The sequence below is a fragment of the Pseudonaja textilis genome, chromosome 12 (assembly GCF_049901715.1).
Source record: "Pseudonaja textilis isolate UNSWEBS1 chromosome 12, rPseTex1.2, whole genome shotgun sequence".
NCBI classification, from domain to species: Eukaryota; Metazoa; Chordata; class Lepidosauria; order Squamata; family Elapidae; genus Pseudonaja; species Pseudonaja textilis.
Genome location: NC_142001.1, coordinates 8,816,251 through 8,834,392, shown reverse-complemented (window position 1 = coordinate 8,834,392; position 18,142 = coordinate 8,816,251). Strand labels below are relative to the sequence as shown.

The 18,142-nt window shown below is 39.3% G+C and overlaps 2 protein-coding genes across 4 annotated transcripts in view; one reads left to right on the top strand and one right to left on the bottom strand.

The window, feature by feature from the left end:
- LOC113437860 (syntaxin-3-like) overlaps nucleotides 1-18,142 on the top strand; it is an 89,436-nt gene that overhangs the window by 53,064 nt on the left and 18,230 nt on the right. The window lies entirely within an intron of this gene.
- The window catches only part of LOC113437854 (terminal nucleotidyltransferase 5C-like), a 28,873-nt gene continuing 16,433 nt past the window's right edge, over nucleotides 5,703-18,142 (bottom strand). For both annotated transcript variants that reach the window (XM_087940964.1, XM_087940963.1), the window contains one exon: nucleotides 5,703-15,413. In XM_087940964.1, the coding sequence (XP_087797090.1) occupies nucleotides 14,219-15,394 (1,176 nt within the window). In that variant the 5' untranslated portion in view covers nucleotides 15,395-15,413 and the 3' untranslated portion in view covers nucleotides 5,703-14,218. The remainder of the gene's footprint in view (nucleotides 15,414-18,142) is intronic.

The following is an 18,142-nucleotide window of genomic DNA, read 5'->3' as shown; positions in this document are numbered from 1 at the left end:
CATGGCAGGGGAAGGATATTGTAAAATCTCCAGTCAGAGATGGAATTTGCCGATTCTCCAAACTATTCAAAATTTCCGCTACCAGTTCTCCAGATCTGGTCAGAACCTGCTGAATACCACCTCTGGTGTATATATGTATAAAGACAATAAAGAATTCAAATTTAAATATTGTCAATGGTGAGTGGGGTATTTCTTGAGTTCCATGGAGAATCATGAAGAAAATAATGTCACCATTCATTTCCAAAGCAACATACTTAGTGGAAGGTAAATTTTACATCAAAGGTAGCATTTCTGCACCTAGCTTTTGTGATGGACAATAGATCTGAAATAATAGGACTCTAGACTCTCTTTATTATTTATTTTATTTATAGCTCTTCAATCACCTTGGAAACAGAGTAGGTTCTATCAGTTATGACTTTTAACACAGTTAATTATATCATTAGCAGTCAGCAGTCCCTAACAACTTGCATAAACCTTCCACGGCCTAACTCTATCACTGTTGCTATAGAGATGACCCTTATAATGGTCCTTCTTTTATGGCTCAGAGAAATGATCTACTGTAATGGGTGATAGCAAGCTAGTTGAATGTGTGTGTGTGTGTGTGTGTCTGTGTCTCTGAAGGCTTTTCTTATAGATGCTAGCTAATGTTTGGCTAAAAATAATCCACTCCTATAGTTAGAAAATTGGAGGATAAAATTTTTAGTAAAGGGAGGGCCAGATACTTTTTGGAATGTGTCTTCAAACTCAAGAATTACCAGTCAGTCCTGACCATTATGCAAAAGTGTGTATACATAAATAAATAAGCTCATCGAATCCATTCCGGGTGGATCAATGTTCAATGATTTTTCCACCCAATTTTCCACAATAAAAATAAATAAATTCATCATGATATAAAAAAAAGTTGTTGAGACTTTAGAAAGAGTGCAGAGAAGAGCAACAAAGATGATTAGGGGACTGGAGGCTAAAATATACGAACAGTTGCAGGAACTGGGTATGTCTAGTCTAGTGAAAAGAAGGATTGGGGTGACATGATAGCAGTGTTCTAATATTTGAGGGGCTGCTACAAAGAAGTGGGAGTCAACCTATTCTCCAAAGCACCTTTAGAGTTGGAAAAGGTCTTCTAGTCCAAACCCCTGCTTAAGCAGAAGACCCCATACCCATTTCAGATAAATGGCTGCCTAGTCTCTTCTTTAAAATCTTCCAGTGTTGGAGCATTCACAACTTCTGGAGGCAAGGAGTTCCACTGGTTAATTGTTCCAACTGTCAGGAAATTTCTCCTTAGTTCTAGGTTGCTTCTCTTTTCTTGACTATCATACTGGGTCAAGAATTATGGGTGAATTATGATCTCAGGAAATCTCCTATTGATCCTGTTTTCCCTCCTATTATGAACAGAATAGGTTTTCCAGTTTCCTATCAAGAGTTCCGTGAAGCCCGAAGAGAACTCTTTATGAATCAGCAGGCCTATTAATTCACAAAAGCTCTTAATGCCCACTCTACAATGCTAAACACATGAGTTAAAATTCATTACGACTTACAGCATCACCAATGACCATATTTATATTCATCACTACATGCCAATTTAACTAAAAAGAGGAGTATTTCTTTATGAACAACCCTTTCTCTCTTACAATGCATGAATGAAGCCCAACTGCGAAAATAATGAATTATGAATTCATGATACTTTCCAAACCCCGTGAACTAATTATGATCGCTTCCCTAGCTGAGTTCAAATGGGGACAGATTAACTAATGGTTGAGATGTAAATGGCTTGCAATCAGCTGATTTCTGCTCATCTCATTAATATTGTTGACATGTCAGCTTTTCAAGTGTTATTATATGTTGTCTACGCTTAAAACAAGAGTTCAAAGATCTTTCTCCTGATTTAAAATGGAAAGCACTTTTAAAACACAAAGAGTGTTTTTGGCGGGGAAGAACAAGAATACTGGAAAAAACAGTTAGATATAGCAAAACAGATGGATATGATCGATCATTCACAGGATACCATCTCCAGCTCCATTCCCAGGGGGAGAGAGAGAGAGACTATTGCCTTCATGCAAGGAAAGCAGCAGAAGTCTTTCTTTCTTTCCCCCAAACTCCGCCAGAAATGAGTCTTTGTGAGGCTTGTTGTGCCGGGGCAGCCTCTTGGAGCAGGATGCCTTGCAGAGTCCCAAAGACTCATTTCTGGCGGAGTTTGGGGGAGAGAAAGAAAGACTTTTGCTGCTTTCCTTGCGTGCATTCAAAAGCAGAAGAAGAAAGAAGTAGAAAAAAGCAGTTGGTGGCCAGGCGAGGTGTGTGTGGCAAGTTCCCCCACCCTTTCCCCCCTCCCTCACTACCTTGTGTTGTTTGCAATGCAAGCAATGCAAGCCTTGTGTTTCCGCGGTCCATGTGGGCAGCGCAGCCTTGTGTTCCTGTGTAGCCTGGATTAATTGCCTTGAGGGGGGGCGTGCTTTGGGGGTGACAGTTCTCTGTGGACCGCCAAAATTTTCTTGCAGACCACCAGTGGTCCCCGGCCCACTGGTTGGCGACCACTGCTCTATTGTGTATTCTTTGCTACCTTTATTACATGAAGACCCCTAATAATGTTTGAATGAGTGAATGAGTTATTTCTGAGAAAAGAACATCCCTGTATGCATCTCCAATTTAGGGGGTGTATATGCAATTCATAAGAGCTTCGGAAACATTATATGACAGTGGAAAACAATCTTCCCTTGAAAGTAAAAAAAAAGAACTGTAAGTTTCATTCCTGTTTCAGTTTGGTCTTCTAAAAGGAACTGTTAAAAGGCACAGAAAGATTAATATGTGTTTACACTTAGTTTCTGTCAAGCATAATGTGTAACAGCATCAGCAGAGAAAGCAGAAACATTGACAGCTGTGTTGGGTTCTGAACGTGTCTCTTCCTCTTTATATAAATAAGAGCATATGGTAACATGATGTTTTTGAAATCATGATGATGTCTAGAAAAGAACAACTCACAAACTCTGGTATAGAGTGGCTTTCTAAAAAAGATTGAGGATAAGCTCAGAAAGATGTGTTTGTTCAACCAACCAGCCAACCAACCAACCAACATTTTCGTGGATAAATTAAGCATATGCAGGGGTGGGCTTTAAAATTTTTAGGAAGGGCTTCTCTGCCTGGTTGCTGGGTGAGCATGGCCATGGTGGGAGTGGCCTAGTCAGTCTACTGCACCACGGCAGGAGGGGGTTTGCCCTCCCCGGGCTCCGGAGGCTTTCCTTGAGCCTCTGGGAAAGTAAAAACTGCCTCCTGGGGCTCCGGAGGTTCTCTGGAAGCCAGAAACAGGCCCATTTCCAGCCTTCCTGAACTTCTGGGAGGCCTGTTTTTTGCCTTCCTTGAGCCTCCATACATGCCCTGCACTTACCTGAATCCAAAACAGGCTGTGTGGGGACTCCAGGGAGGGGAGGAATGGGCAGGGCCAGCCAGGAATGGGATTTGGTGGTTCTCCAAACTGTGCAGAATCTTAGCTAGGGGCTCTCCTGAACCCTTGTGAACCCACAGCTGCCCACCCCTGGGCCTATGTTATATTTAATGTGCTTTCTTGAAGCTAGTATCTTAAGAAGGGATAGCTTAGTAAAGGCTTACTAAAGGCTAGGCCCTCAAGAAAAAAAAATTGACCACAAGAGATCCCTAATTGCAAAATAAAGAACTAGATATGCTAAAAGGGAGAAGGGGATTTCAAGTAATTTTTACAATAGCATAACTTTGTCCTTGCTCCCAAAACTTTGGAATGATATAGGAACACTTTCTTAAAGAATAGAATAGAACAGAATTCTTTTATTGACCAAGTGTGATTGGACACACAAGGAATTTGCCTTGGTGCAAATTCTCCCAGGGTACATAAAAGAAAAGATACATTCGTCAAGAGTCAAAAATCATCAGGTACAACACTTAATGATAGTCACGGGTACAATAAGCAATCAAATCATACTAGGAAACAGTCAATATAAATCATAAGTATACAAGCAACAAAGTTACAGTCCTACAGTCACAAATGGGAGAGGATGAGTGATAAGGAATAATGAGAAGATTAACAATAATAGTAGTGCAGACTTAGTAAATAGTTGAACAGTGTTGAGGGAATTATTTGTTTAGCAGAGTGATGGCGTTTGGGAAAAAACTCCTTGTGTCTAGTTGTTCTGGTGTGCAGTGCTCTATAGCATCATTTGGAGAATAGGAGTTGAAACAGTTTATGTCCGGAATGTGAGGGGTCTATAAATATTTTTGCAGCCCTCTTTTTGATTCGTGCAATATACAGGTCCTGGACAGAAGGCAGGTTGGTAGTAATTGTTTTTTCTGCAGTCCGAATTACTCTCTGAAGTCCGTGCCTGTCTTGTTGGGTTGCAGAACCAAACCAGACAGTTATAGAGGTGCAGATGACAGACTCCATCATTCCTCTGTAGAACTGGATCAGCAGCTCCTTGGGTGACAAATTCTATGACTATGGAAATCCTTCATCATGCAGGTCACGGGCTGTCCCAAAGGTGCTTTTTCCAAAGGCAAACTTTTGGACTTTCTTGTTTTCTTTTTCTTTGAAAATGTTTTGATTCTTCATCCAAGAAAGCTTCTTCAGTTTTCAAAGACACCCTCCCCCCCCCAAAAAGAAAGTCCAGTTGCCTTTTGGAAAAAGCACATTTGGGATAAATTCCACGAATGATTTAGAGAATCAGTTGCCCATTCAAAAGACCTTCTTTACACACACAAGGAAATAAGAGTCAATATGTAATTTGGGGGCGCCCAAATCCAGGCTTATTAGTGGATGCTCTAATTACAAGTTGCCCTTTCCAATTCTAGATGGTTGGTTATTGCAGATCCTCATGAACTGGAATAGCTAATCCATAATACTTGATGCAGTAATAATTCCAGAGGTGGATTTTGAAATAATCTCTCTGTGGGATGATTTCGAAACTGGAAGTTGTCTTGAATACAACAAGCTGAAAGTCAGGTTAGTAATGAAACTTACTAGAAGCATATTCTACTTGTTTAGAAAAAAGTAGCCTCATTTCCAATATACTACCAAGCCAACTTCAAGATGGATCCTTTGCATTGGATTTCTGCACTCTTTAATTTTCTGGGACTTAACTTTGAGCACCAATGTTCTTCCAATTGGGCAAGAACAGTTGCCAATTGAACAATCTTTTCACTATCTGTTTCTTCTACACATCCCATTATAATGTCACTTCTCAAGCTTCTTATGAGAGTTTCATTGAAATGTACTTAAAAACTGAGTATTAAACTATGCTTGAAAGTTCTCTCCCACTTCAACTATGATTGGGGGTTGCTCTATTCATTTGCTTACTTATTTTGTTTGTCTGCTCTTTGACAGTTCAGGAAATGCTCTAGAAGACAAATGAACTTTTAAATCAATGTCGTCTGTCATCCGTATCATCCCAGACCCGAAACTATTTGGTGATATCAAGTAAATACTGTGACAACGGAAGTGATTGGTTATGTGCAATAGGGTGAAATCTTGATATTTGATACATGGAGTTAATTGGTTGGGAGAGGCTAATGAGGAAGGAAGGGAGAAAGGAAGGAAGGAAGGAGTTAAGGGAAAGGAAAAGAGGGGAAGGGGAGGAGAGGAGAGAAGGTGAAAAAGAAGGAAAGGAGTGAGGAGAAAAGAGGAAGCAATAGAGAAATGAGAAAATAGAGATAAAAGTCTACATTTAGAAAGAAAGAAGACACTTAGATTAAAAGCAGATCATTTATTTAATGAATGTTCCCCAAATACCCAAAGGCACTAGTCAACATGTAGACTAATGACCTACAAATAGACATGATCAATACAATTATTTCAGCATTGCCAGTTGTTGTTGGTTTTTTTTTTTTTTTTGCACAACTTGAGATGGCACATCAAGTGAATTACATCCTTACAATACAATTCCATTCCCAGAACACCACCACATCAGGGTCTGATATTAAGACTAGAAAACATGCTGATCAAACAAGAAATTCTGAGCAGGAGGTAAAATTCTGGTCAGATTGAATATGCATCCAATGGTTTACAGTAATTCAGTGCATACTTTCTCAGCAGTTCTTGATTTAGTACAGACTCTGGCCAAATGTAAGCAAGGACACATCTACATGGCAAGTTCTCAAGCTCTCTCACACAATAAAAAAAAGTACAGCGATAGAATTTCCCAGGCTTCCCAATCAATGTTATAGCACTCAACTAGAGAGTCCAGAAAAGAAGAAGCTAATTCTCTCAGCCTATTTCTCCGTGCCCAATTTTTTTTAAAGAATGCTCAAAATTCTTTCTGGAACAATTTCTTGGAAAACTATTTGCATGATATTCTTTTAACTTGATCTACTTCCTCCAGTGTGCCCAATTATGGATATGGATAGCATTACAAGGCATTAAAAAAGAAACCAGTATCTTTACTCAAGGACAAGCTTTATACAGTAACATTGTTAAGAAAGCCTTTATCAGGCATGAAAAACCAGGTTCACACATGAAGGTCCAATTAAAGTGATTTACTGCTAAAAAGCTTGTAGATAGGAAACTTTTCAACTCACACGTTAGCACCTACTTGGAAGAATCAATTGAATTCAAGGGGGCTTTGACTCAGTTCACTTGTGGCTATATAAGGATTGGGGCTGGTCCCTCTTTTAACTCCACCCCAGGTTCTGCTACTCCTTCTCCTGCAGCTTTGACAGTTTGATGTTTAAAGAAAAATCAGGATCCTTCTGAGTCAAAAACGATTTTTTAAAGATGAAACAGTAAAACCAAATTGAAATGAAACCTTGACATTAAAAACCCTCCAGCCAAAAACTCAGAAGTAGATTTGGAATCATAGCCAGCTTTTTGCATGAGTTGTCCTTGAACATATATGGTTGCAGGTCATTCTGGCCTGGCCAGGATGGAAGAAAAAGGATGCTTCCCTATTGCATTGGAAGAATTCAGTGTGATGACATGGAAGGATTATCCCCTTAATGAGAGCCTTAAAGGAATGCTGATAAGATGGCTCCTGATTTCTATTTCCCAATGGAAAAGTTATCCAATAACCTTTTATAAAATAAAAAATCCCTGAATCTTTTAGCATTGCAAAATCTCTGTGAAATTTGCAAGGAAGCTTTCCATTCCAATAGCTTCCAGAATGCATAGGAACTCATGTTTTACAAGAGTTGAAAAGCTTCTTCACTGACTTCAGATGAATCTCTAGTTTCTCCTTGTCTCTATTAAGTTCTTCTCCATCACACTGAATGTGGAGCCCTTGAGTATATAAGAAGCCACTTTATAATGCAAGGATAGCCCAAGCCCTACCTCAGGGACTGCCGGTGACTTCTCATGGTTCACTTCTGCAATTCCCACAGTCCCAAATCCCAGAACTGCAACTTGGTGGTAAGTCACAGAATATGGACGGCACAATTTTTTTTATTGATTTTCAATGGGAAATCAAACAGAATATATATTTAAGCCATATCTTTCAAAAAGTGAAATGGGGAGAGCAGAACAGATATTCTGACCTTCCAATCTCTAGCTGACATCACCACATCAGTGGTCCATCCTCTTTGGCCCTTAGCTACCAAGTACAGTATTCATTAAGTATTATGGACTCTGCTCACAAAAATGTTATCTGCATTCCAGTGAAGAAGACCAGCAGGTCCTCCAGGCTGTGCTGAATTATGACTCCAGCCAGTACATGCAATAATTGTAGGACACAAGGAGATGTTTTTGCAGTATCTGGAAGGGCAAATGCTGTGAACCCATGCTGTACTTTAACCATAAAGTCTTCCAGAGTCTCAGAAAGAGGCCTTTCCCACCATATGCTATGTGATCTTCAAAAAATAATAATAATAATAATAACTGGAGATGCCCAAATGCCCTCCAGTTGTAAATCAGGGACTTTTGAGCTATACACAAGAGCAATTTTTTTCAATCTCAGCAACTTGGAGATGTGTGGACCTCAGTTCCCATAATTCCTACTGCTGGTTGGAGGAATTCTGGAGGTTGAAGTCAACAGGTTGCTAAGGTTGATCAACACTGCACAAAAGGGTTGCCTTATTTGCATAACAGTTGCTCTGAAAGTACTTGTTGAACTTGAAACGAGAAGTTAGGTGGTCCACAATGGCAGCCTAATGCGTGCATGTAGCTTGTTTACTTTTATATTTAAAAACAGAAAACGAAAACAGCCCATTCTTTTGTTGGATCACTGGAATACAACAAACATATCATTCTGCTCGCAAATGACTCTACAACTTTTTAAAAACTCATTGTGTGATAAAACATCAACATCTTAAATAGTATAAATGTCACAAAGTACATGAAAATACCATAAAATATCTCTCCAATCTTTGACAATTATAACAAAAGAGCTTAAGGATTTCTATTTTTTAAATATATTTATCCCTCTATATATTTATATTAAGAAAGCACTTAGACCTTTACACACATGACCTCACAACATTAGGTTACTTGAAGTTGTAAACTTTGTGAAAATTTTCTGAAAACAGTGGATCAAAACCAGGCATTCTAAAAAGTATCCATTAGACATATTCCAACACCATTGACTGAATAAAATTTTACGTAAACATTTAACAAAACATATAGATATTTGCAACAAAAATAACTAATGAAATCTTGTAGATAGATTTGTACCTGGAGGTAATAACATCAGAATCTGGTTATTACATTTGTTGGGTGGGATGTCCCCCTCCTCAAATATCAAAGAGAAAGCTGACACCAAGTCAATTCACCACACACATAATGTAATATTGTCAGGAAGGCAATCACAATGGCGCCATCAAATTAGGACTTGGAGACAAATGTCCAAGCAGAACATGCAAGAGGAAACTGAGGCACAACAACAGGTTCATACAGATAATCTATACTGGTAAATCCAAACTCAAGAATTAACCTAAGTGAGCCTCAGGTCCTTCCCAAACAGAGGTGGAAGTGACATCAATGATCCTCACACTTAAAAAAAGTTGATAGGTACTGTAGGATAGTCATGCACAGTAGCTTCACGTTATATACATCTCTGGATGGAAACCCCGCCTCTAACATTACATTATGTGGGTGGTGGAGGATAGGTAAAGTAGTAATGTTCTGCAACACAAACAGGTTTGTCAGTCTATGAATGTATGAACTAAGACATAGATAAGGTGCATCAGCAAGAATTTAGTGTAGAGAGCCATGGAGGCCTTGAAGGCAAAGAGTGAGGGAAGGTAAAACACAGACTTACAAGATTCTGTTCATATAGTTCTAGTCTCTCTGTTAAGTTAGTTTCTTGATCTGATCTTCCCCATAGGACTGTCACTTATATAGTATATACTTCATAGCAATGAAATACTATGCCCCTTTCTACGCTTAGATCCTTCATATCAAATCCAATTGTTTATTCACCTAGCTTAAGACTATCTGACTAGGAGCAATTGTCCAAGGTGTCTTGCAGAAGACTTTGCTCCTTTTACTTCTTATTATTATCCAGTCTTGTTAACTTCTTTGGAAATGAGGGAGTAAGTGCTCCATGTTTTGATAAATGGAGATGCTTGCTCAGTGCTTGAGTGCCTAGTCTGCAAGTAGCAGATTCACCTCATGGCATCTCCTTAGCAGAAGAGCTCCTGTCCATAACTCAGGAAAGACGCTGTGGTCAATTTAGATAATGCCAAATTGAGCTGAATGGACTAACGATCTGATTCAGCATAAATCTGCTTTCTTTGTTCTGATTTTAGGATGTTGCGTGTATGCAGTAATTTGGGCATACGGAAAGACTGGTGATGTTCCATCCAACATATGTCCTAGAACACATCTATCATGTTATTACTGAATGTTTTTTCTATAACAGCAGAGACAACACTCAGTATAATCCAACTGTACAACTTTAAGATTGTACAATTTTCATTGATTGGAATGGAGATTTTATAAGAGCTGTTCTCACCCTTATGTATCCAAGACCAAAAGAGTCATTTTTTTTTTTTTGCCTTGTAGTTGAGAAGCTCACAAGAGAAAATTGAACATGTATATTTCCTCTGGTGGCTGCATTTCAAAAACGAACAAAAACGAGAATCAACACTGCTGAAAGCATTCCTAAACCTATTGGAGCTTTTAATCAATAACATCTTGTAGATATAAAAATATTCTGCTCAGTTTGATTTCTATATATACATCCCAAATAATTTCTCTCTGGAGATGGTCAACTGCTACCTTTAGGTAAGAAATACAAGAATATATCAAGAGATTCAATTTATACCTGAGACTTTTTTTTTTTTTTGCATATTGATGTTTTTCAAACTGTTTAATGGTTCAAAACCATGTAGTGTAACTTCTCATCAAAATGAACTGAATCACTGTTTCCGTTGGGTTCTATGGAGCGCAGTTCAAAACCTGCTGGTATAGTTGGATAAACTAAAACATAATGACAGTATAAAGATACAAAATGAATCAATTAAATGAGTAACTGATAGAAAACTAGACAACGTGGTTGGCGGACACCAGCAGTTGTTGATGATATACAAACTGATTCTCAAAGACATAACAATGCATATACGTACATAGTAATACTAAAAGGCACACCTTTTCCTGGATACACTTTCTTTCTAAGTCAAAGATCAAAAGCCAAAACTGAATATATTACATCATCAGAATGATACCCATGAGTACATGGTAAAGTACATGTATTAGGAAGATGCATTAGCTGCGGCTGAGGAAAAGCATCCAGATCTTGGATGCTTTGTCTTCCTTGAACTTTACAAACTTAAACTGGTTTATAATACTTATTTCTTTCTCCCAGGAAAATGGTCTTCTGATTTTGCAAGAACATTTAGAGAAATTCTCAAGATTTTTTTTTTTTATTACAGGGAGAAAAGTCTCTTCCAATTTTCGTATTTCTGGTGCATCCAAGATAGCCAAAATGGATGATGAAAAAAATGCAAAGGGATTATTAAGTGTTTTCCTCTGCTTGGTATTCATGGAGAAAATTGCAGTAGGATCCTTCTAATTCATATCACATGAGAAGAAAAATACAGGTAGTGCTTGACTTACAACCAAAGAGACTGTTAGAAACAAAGAGATTGGACTCCATCTGTCAGAAATGGTATAGGGTGCTTGGGCAGGAGATTGGACAAGATGATCTACAAGGTCCCTTCCAACTCTGATGATCAAAGATCGTGTGATCAAAATTCAGGCACTTAGCATCCAACAGATGCCGTATTTACGACCATTGCAGCTTCCTGGGGGTATGTGTCATGTGAACACTTTGTGATCACTGATCTTCCCAGTTGGCTTTTGACAAGCAAAGTCAATGGAGGGATTTCCTTAATGCCTGCATGATTCATTTCATTGCAGTGAGTCACTTAGCATCCATGTCAAAAAGGTCATAAAATTGAGTGTGACTGACCTTGCTTTAGCAATGGCAATAGTGGTCTCAATTGCAGTCATAAGTCAAGGACTTATCAGATAAGTCAAGGACTTATCTGTACTTTTAGTTTCAGACAAAGAACCTAACAAGACCAAGGACTAAAGATAAATTGTATGCTTTGGGAGATTAAGAAACAGGCTGTAACCTTGCCTGTGTTTTAAAAAAAAAATCTGATTTCTGAGAATAAAGCTTTTATTACTGTACATTGCTAGGTTTTGATAAACACCCCCCCCCTTTTTCTACCAAAGCATTAAGGATGGGGGTCGTTGCAATTTGCACCCAGGAAATCTGCAAATCGTTTTGGCAACCAAGTTATTTCTAGGGTCCCTCCTGAGTGATGCTATGGTTCTTCTTTTGAAATATTTAAACCAGGCTTCAGCTCAGTGTCATGCAAAACACACTGTGCAAATCAACTCTTGGAATCTATTTAATTGTACAAAAAAATTTATGGGGAACACATATTTAAAAACCCAGCATTGGCAATGATAGGTTTCTTTCCCCCTTAAGTGTTCCAAAGAATTACAGAATATATGATTAGCTCAAAATATCTGATTTTTTCTCTTTCTCGGTTAAGTTCTACAAAAATATGGTGGGAGCAGGCACTTTGGCACATGAAATCTCTCTTTTCTTGTTTCATTGGGAAAAAGACACATTTTTAAAAATAATGACAAGAAGAATGTGGGATTGTTGTTTTTTTCAATGCCAGACACACAAGATTTGGCGTGTCTACCTTTACTTGAATACAGCTCTTGGGGACAAGAGGAGATTCAAGGGGTCAGCTTTTTCTTAAAGATCCTAATTCAACCACTGTTGCTCCAGTTAATATTTGGTGTGAATTTCAGAATGAGGCATTAGAAAAACCCCACACTTTTTTGAATTTTTGAAGAGGTACCTCTATATCGGATCAGTATCACTTCTGTGTCTTTTATCCATCGTTCTATCCCATTCTGTTCTAGAATATCCCTTTGAAAGCATGTGTGTGAGCAGGTGTTTGTGCGTGCACACATGCATGCACGCACACATACACACACATGCACACATACAATATACATGCATTTAGGAGGAGATGCTTCCTCCTAAATAAAATTCATGTGGCATATATAAATTGCCAAGCACTGCATATGGGCACCACATAAAGTCGGGATTTAAGCTACTGTTCAAACATTCATCTCAGAGATGTGAAGCATTTCATGCTATAAAAACATTCTTCAAGGGGGAAAAAAAACATTATTTCATGGCCACGGCTGAAGAGTGGAACATGAATTAAACAGGGCTGTCCTTTTCAGTGACATTCCTGTGCCTTCTAAAACATCTTGCTCCAGCCAACATACCAAAGGAAACACCAACATTAACCAATTGCCTGTCCAGTCAAGGTCTTGTTTTCCTCTCTTAAGCTTTACAGAATATAGAATAGGAGATTTGGAAGGGACCTTGGAGGTCATCTAGCCCAACCCCTTCTCAATCAGGAGACCCTAAACCATTCCTGACAAATAGCTGTCCAATCTCCTTTTTAAAAGCCTCCAGTGATGGAACATCCACAACTTCTGGAGACAAGTTTTATAGCTTTGGTGTCTGAAGTCTGGGAATAAACATGAAATGATTCTCATTCTGTCTAGTTCATTGCTATGGTTCTCTCTTGGCCCTATCCTTCATTGCCACATGATTCTGAGGTATGCTTGTATCAAGGTCATACTTAAACATGGAATGTGCATAGGCTGATGTGCATGTGATCTGATAGCCAGAAAATAGTTCTCATGCATGATGTTGGGGCAACGGATGCCACCAGCTGCAATTATGTATGGGTGGTCCTTGAAGGGGAGAAAATAATAGCTTAAATCTCAGTGAAGTGGGTTGTGGGACTACCTATTCCTGATCCAGCAGATACTTCATCCAGGCAATGCCAGACTTTTATCTAATTCAATTAATATCCTCACTTTCAAGTACAATTCATATATGGAAGGGCAACTTCTATCTTCTTACCATTTAGAATTAAAGGGCTGGAATTCCTTCTACAAACCATAGCAGAACTTCTAAAAGTGCTCAGAAGCATTCTTTCTCTCCACCCTTCAAGTTTTGTTAGAAATCACACAGATCACCTAGTCACTACGAAACATCTAGAATCTTTCCTAACCTGGGCGTCGCCAGATATCTGAACCATCTCCCCAAATTTCCAGATAACATGATCATTGCTGAGAACTATGCGAGTTGAAGTTCACAAGTCTGGAGGCCAGATTTCTCCAACCTGGTGCCCAGGAAAATTAAATCCAATGTTGGGCTTTAATTCACAAAATTCCCAACCAGCAATGTTTGATATTCTGGGAAATGTAACCACTATTGGAAAGGTACCAACTTGAAGAAAGCTGCTTCCATAGTCAACTCTCATGGTTGTTGCACTTTTCTTCAGGCATGGCATAATCTTCCATCCCCTTGTGACACTTGTAATACCTTATCGCCGGCTACCCTTTTCTAGCGTTGGCCAACTATTGCAATAAAGAGAGAAGAACACAAATTGGCACATGAAGAAAACAAAGAGATCATCATTTTACGGCACTAGCTGAGTATGCAACGTGTAGTTAATCAAAATACAACCCCCCCCCCCGATGTACAAGTCAATCTTTCCCAAGCTGCCTGAAGGTTATTTCAAGGTCTGGACCAGTGGATGGACGTTTGCTATGACATACATGTGCAGGTGGGTACACACACCCCAAAAGATGTCCCGCTAATCAAAAGCGGTGGGAAAATTTGCTTTAATGAGGGCTTTATTTCGAAGAGAACTGTTGGGTGGAGCAAGGGCAAAGGAAAAGTTGATTGAGCACTGATGTAAGGCAAGGAGGTTTTGTGATCGGCTACACCATACCACTTTGCATGTGTATGTGGAAGGAATAGGGCTGGTAGATAATAGACGGTTGTCCATGAGCGATATAGTAATTGCTGAAGTTCCTGTCACTGATATATGGGGCAGGCTGATAGTAGCAGGTTACATTGGCTACATTGGGGATGATGTTCTGCTCTCCAAGTACTTTGAGAGCCAGGATTGCAATCATATTTAGTGTTTGCCTTCGTTCGTGGCCCATAAGGCAGACTGTACTCTCGTTCACAACTCCACGCAAAGTCATCAGGTAGTCATACTTGCTCTTCTCTTCCCCAATGAAGTGGTTGCGCAGGTAAGACTCAATCTTCCGTTGTTGCTCAGCTACATCTGGAAAGTCGATGAAGAACCGAGAACACATGTAACGTTCCAATGACTTAATCTCCGCTTCATCCGCTGGCTTAAAATCTCGGACCAGAAGATTGCTGTATTTCAAAAGACCTCCTCCACGGATCTCTTCCGGGTTCCTTGTAGCAATCAGTTTGTATTTCAAGTGGTCCATGGCTTCCTCAAAGTCTCCATACATGCTCTCAGCAATGACAGACAGCTCTGCATCGTCTGTCAGTTTGCCATTCTCATCGCTGTAGACATCCAACACAGTGTCAAGGATGATCTGGAAAGAATCTACACTGAACTCAAACTGCCGTCGTAGAGAGTTGACAAACTTGAGCTCCACATTTTTGCCACTGTTGTTGGACAGGGAGATGAGGCTCCAGCGATCATGATCTGTGGATACTTTCACCATCTTCTGAACGTAAGCCTCCTTCATGGTCTGTGCTGTGATTTTTTCCTTGTTGACACCTTTTGGTAAGAAATCCAAGAGGCAATTCAAGACAGATTCCTTCACAACCTGAAATTCATGCTCTCCTGGAAGCTCCACGCCAAAAATGATGTCCAGGTCTTTGTAGCTGGTGCCATTTTGCTTAACCAGGATGTGGCTCGCCGTGGATCCATTCAAGCGGATGTCATGGACAACGATCTTCTTCTTTATCAGTTGCTCTTTGACAACACGAATGATATCTTTTGGCTTTACCTCTAAAGTTGGAAAATTCCCTCTTCCGTGAATGGGGATCACCTCAGTCAGCACTTGATCCAGTATTTTAATCTGTTCCCAGGTGAGATAACTGAATCTGTGATCTAAACCCTCAGTCATCCTGAAATCAGGTGGTCAACTAAGAAGAAAGCACAAAAAGAGGAAGAAGTCAGGAACATCTTAAAAGTTAATATACTAGGCAGTATGGTTGCATGACAAAAACCCAAGTTAGAATTGATTGATTGATTGATTGATTGAGCAATTGATTGATCTGGAGCTGGGGAAGAAATTATAACTTCAGCAATTCCACTGGCCAAGGAAATATTGACTATGCTTTTCATGCATGCCTTCAAGATTTGCATAGGAGTCATTCTCCTCAACTTCAAAACATTTATGAAGGGTTTTAATGCAAATTTATATGTGCAGGTAGCTCTTTACTCAACTGAGAACCTTGAATGGACACTGACTTGAACCTGGTTTGAGAGAAACTCTGTGAAGTATTGACATAGATGCCCACCTTAGAAACCTGCCTAGACCTGTAAATGTTATTCTAGTGTTCCTTTTACCCAGAATGTGTACAGAATTTTGAATAAACTATTCAAAAACTAAACTATTCCCTGTCTCTTTATCTTTTTAAGACTATAACTTTGTTGCTTGTATCTTATTATTTATATTGTTTGCTTAGCATCCTAGGATGATTTATGTTGATTGCTTATTTAGTATCCATGACTATCACTAAGTGTTGTATCTAATGCTTTATGACAAATGTATTTTTACAATTATGATAATGATCTATCGCTATTGTTGTATGTACACTGAGAGCTTATTCACCAGAGACAAATTCCTTGTATATCTAATCACTCTTGGCCAATAAAAAATTCTAATTCTAATTCAATTTCTAATTCTAATTCTAATTCCTAATTCTAATACATTCTAATCCTAAATGTCCTACAACATAGTATGGCTCATAGTATTTTGTTGCAGTTTGAAGTAGAGCCACAGTGGCGCAGTGGTTAGAATGCAGTACTGCAGGGTATTTCTGCTGACTGCCGGCTGTCTGCAATTTGGCAGTTCGAATCTCACCAGGCTCAAATTGACTCAGCCTTCCATCCTGGGTCAAATGAGGACCCAGATTGTTGGGGGCAATATGCTGACTCTGTAAACTGCTTAGAGAGGGCTGTAAAGCACTGTGAAGCGGTACATAAGTCTAAGTGCTATTGCTATAGTTAACTCTGCCCACTGCCAGCAGTTCGATCCTGACCGGCTCAAGGTTAACTCCGCCTCCTAATCTTTCTGAAGTCGGCAGAATGAGGACCCAGATTGTTGGGGACAATATGCTGACTCTGTAAACTGCTTAGAGAGGGGCTGTAAAGCACTGTGAAGAGGTATACAAGTGCTATTGCTATTGCTACCCGCTAAAGCATGCAGTTAATATAGAGCATTTCTATTTTGTTTTTTTTTCCCCACCACCTGACTCATGCAGCATAGCGTTTGAAGAGTTTTCGCATGCTTATTTATCTTAATTTGCTTGTTTCTCTTAAATGTGTTGCTCGAGTGGGCATTTTGGATTTCTATTTTTTCCCCCGATAGCTTTACTGCTGGGTTCCCCCCCTCTTCCTGTCCTATTCTGAATCATACCACTTTGGCTCAGTTGGACTAATCAAAATGCACAATTTGCCACTTGGAGGAGCATTAAAACAAGCCAACCACAAGGTGTACCTAACAACTCCATGTTGACATAAGGCACTTCCACACTTACTCTGTGTGCTGCTAGTTTTACCACTCAAACACTCATTTGAGTCCTGCTACCGCAATTTGAAGCTTCAATAAATGCTGGTGGGGCCAGTTACTGCCCCACCACCACCACAATTAGAGCAGAAATAGAAACTGATGCTAGTTTTTCTTCTTCTTTATTTTGCAATGAAACAGGAAGGGAAGAAAATTTCAATAAAAAGAGGCAAACCAACCACTGTCAGAGTAACAGCAAAGAAATTCCTGTTTAGCAGGAAACGGCAGAAGAAGAAACAAAAAAAAAAAAAACAGAGGGAGAAATGTCAGAAATAGATGCTTCTTGGTTTCAAATGGCTGAAATCAAGCCGTCTCAATTTCAGAGAGGCACTGTGAAATTATCGTGGTGATACTTTCTCCGGAGGAGAAAATGAGTTGATTGATTTGAAGTTAATCGAGTAAAAAAAAACTCTGGGCTGCTGGGGGTTAATTTACAGTTAATACAAATATTAGGAAAAGAACCAAATAAGAAAGAATAGTGAATACATAAGAAAGAAAATAGAAAATAAAGAGGAGGAAGAAAGGAAGGAAGGAAGGAAGAGAGAGAGAGAGAGAGAGAAAGAAAGAAAGAAAGAAAGAAAGAAAGAAAGAAAGAAAGAAAGAAAGAAAGAAAGCAAGCAAGCAAGCAGGCAGGCAGTTAGGAAGAAAGGAGGAAGGAAGGAAGATTATAAAGAAGCAATTTTCAATTATTTGACATCAGTTATAAATGCATTTATACTGTACTTTTTCTTTCAAAGTGACATAGTAATTTATTTATTTCCATAACCTATTGTCTATTTTCAAGGGAAGGAATATCATCAAAAATGCTCCTTTAGGCCTGGCCGAGAGCTTGACCAGGCTACAGTATTTAAACCATACCTTTCCTGCTTTGCAAATAAAAGATCCAAAGCAAGGAATTATTTTGTTTTCCCTGAGAGATAAAAGTGTCAAGATGCTGTGAGAAGCCAGGCTGCCTGAAAAGTGAATAGCCCCCTGGGCTGGTGGTCTGCTGCCCTTTTAAGACCCTTCTCCAGCCAGAACAGCTGCCCAGCACTGAGCAGCTATAAAAGCAGAGCAGAAAAATCATCTGGGTGTTGTTGT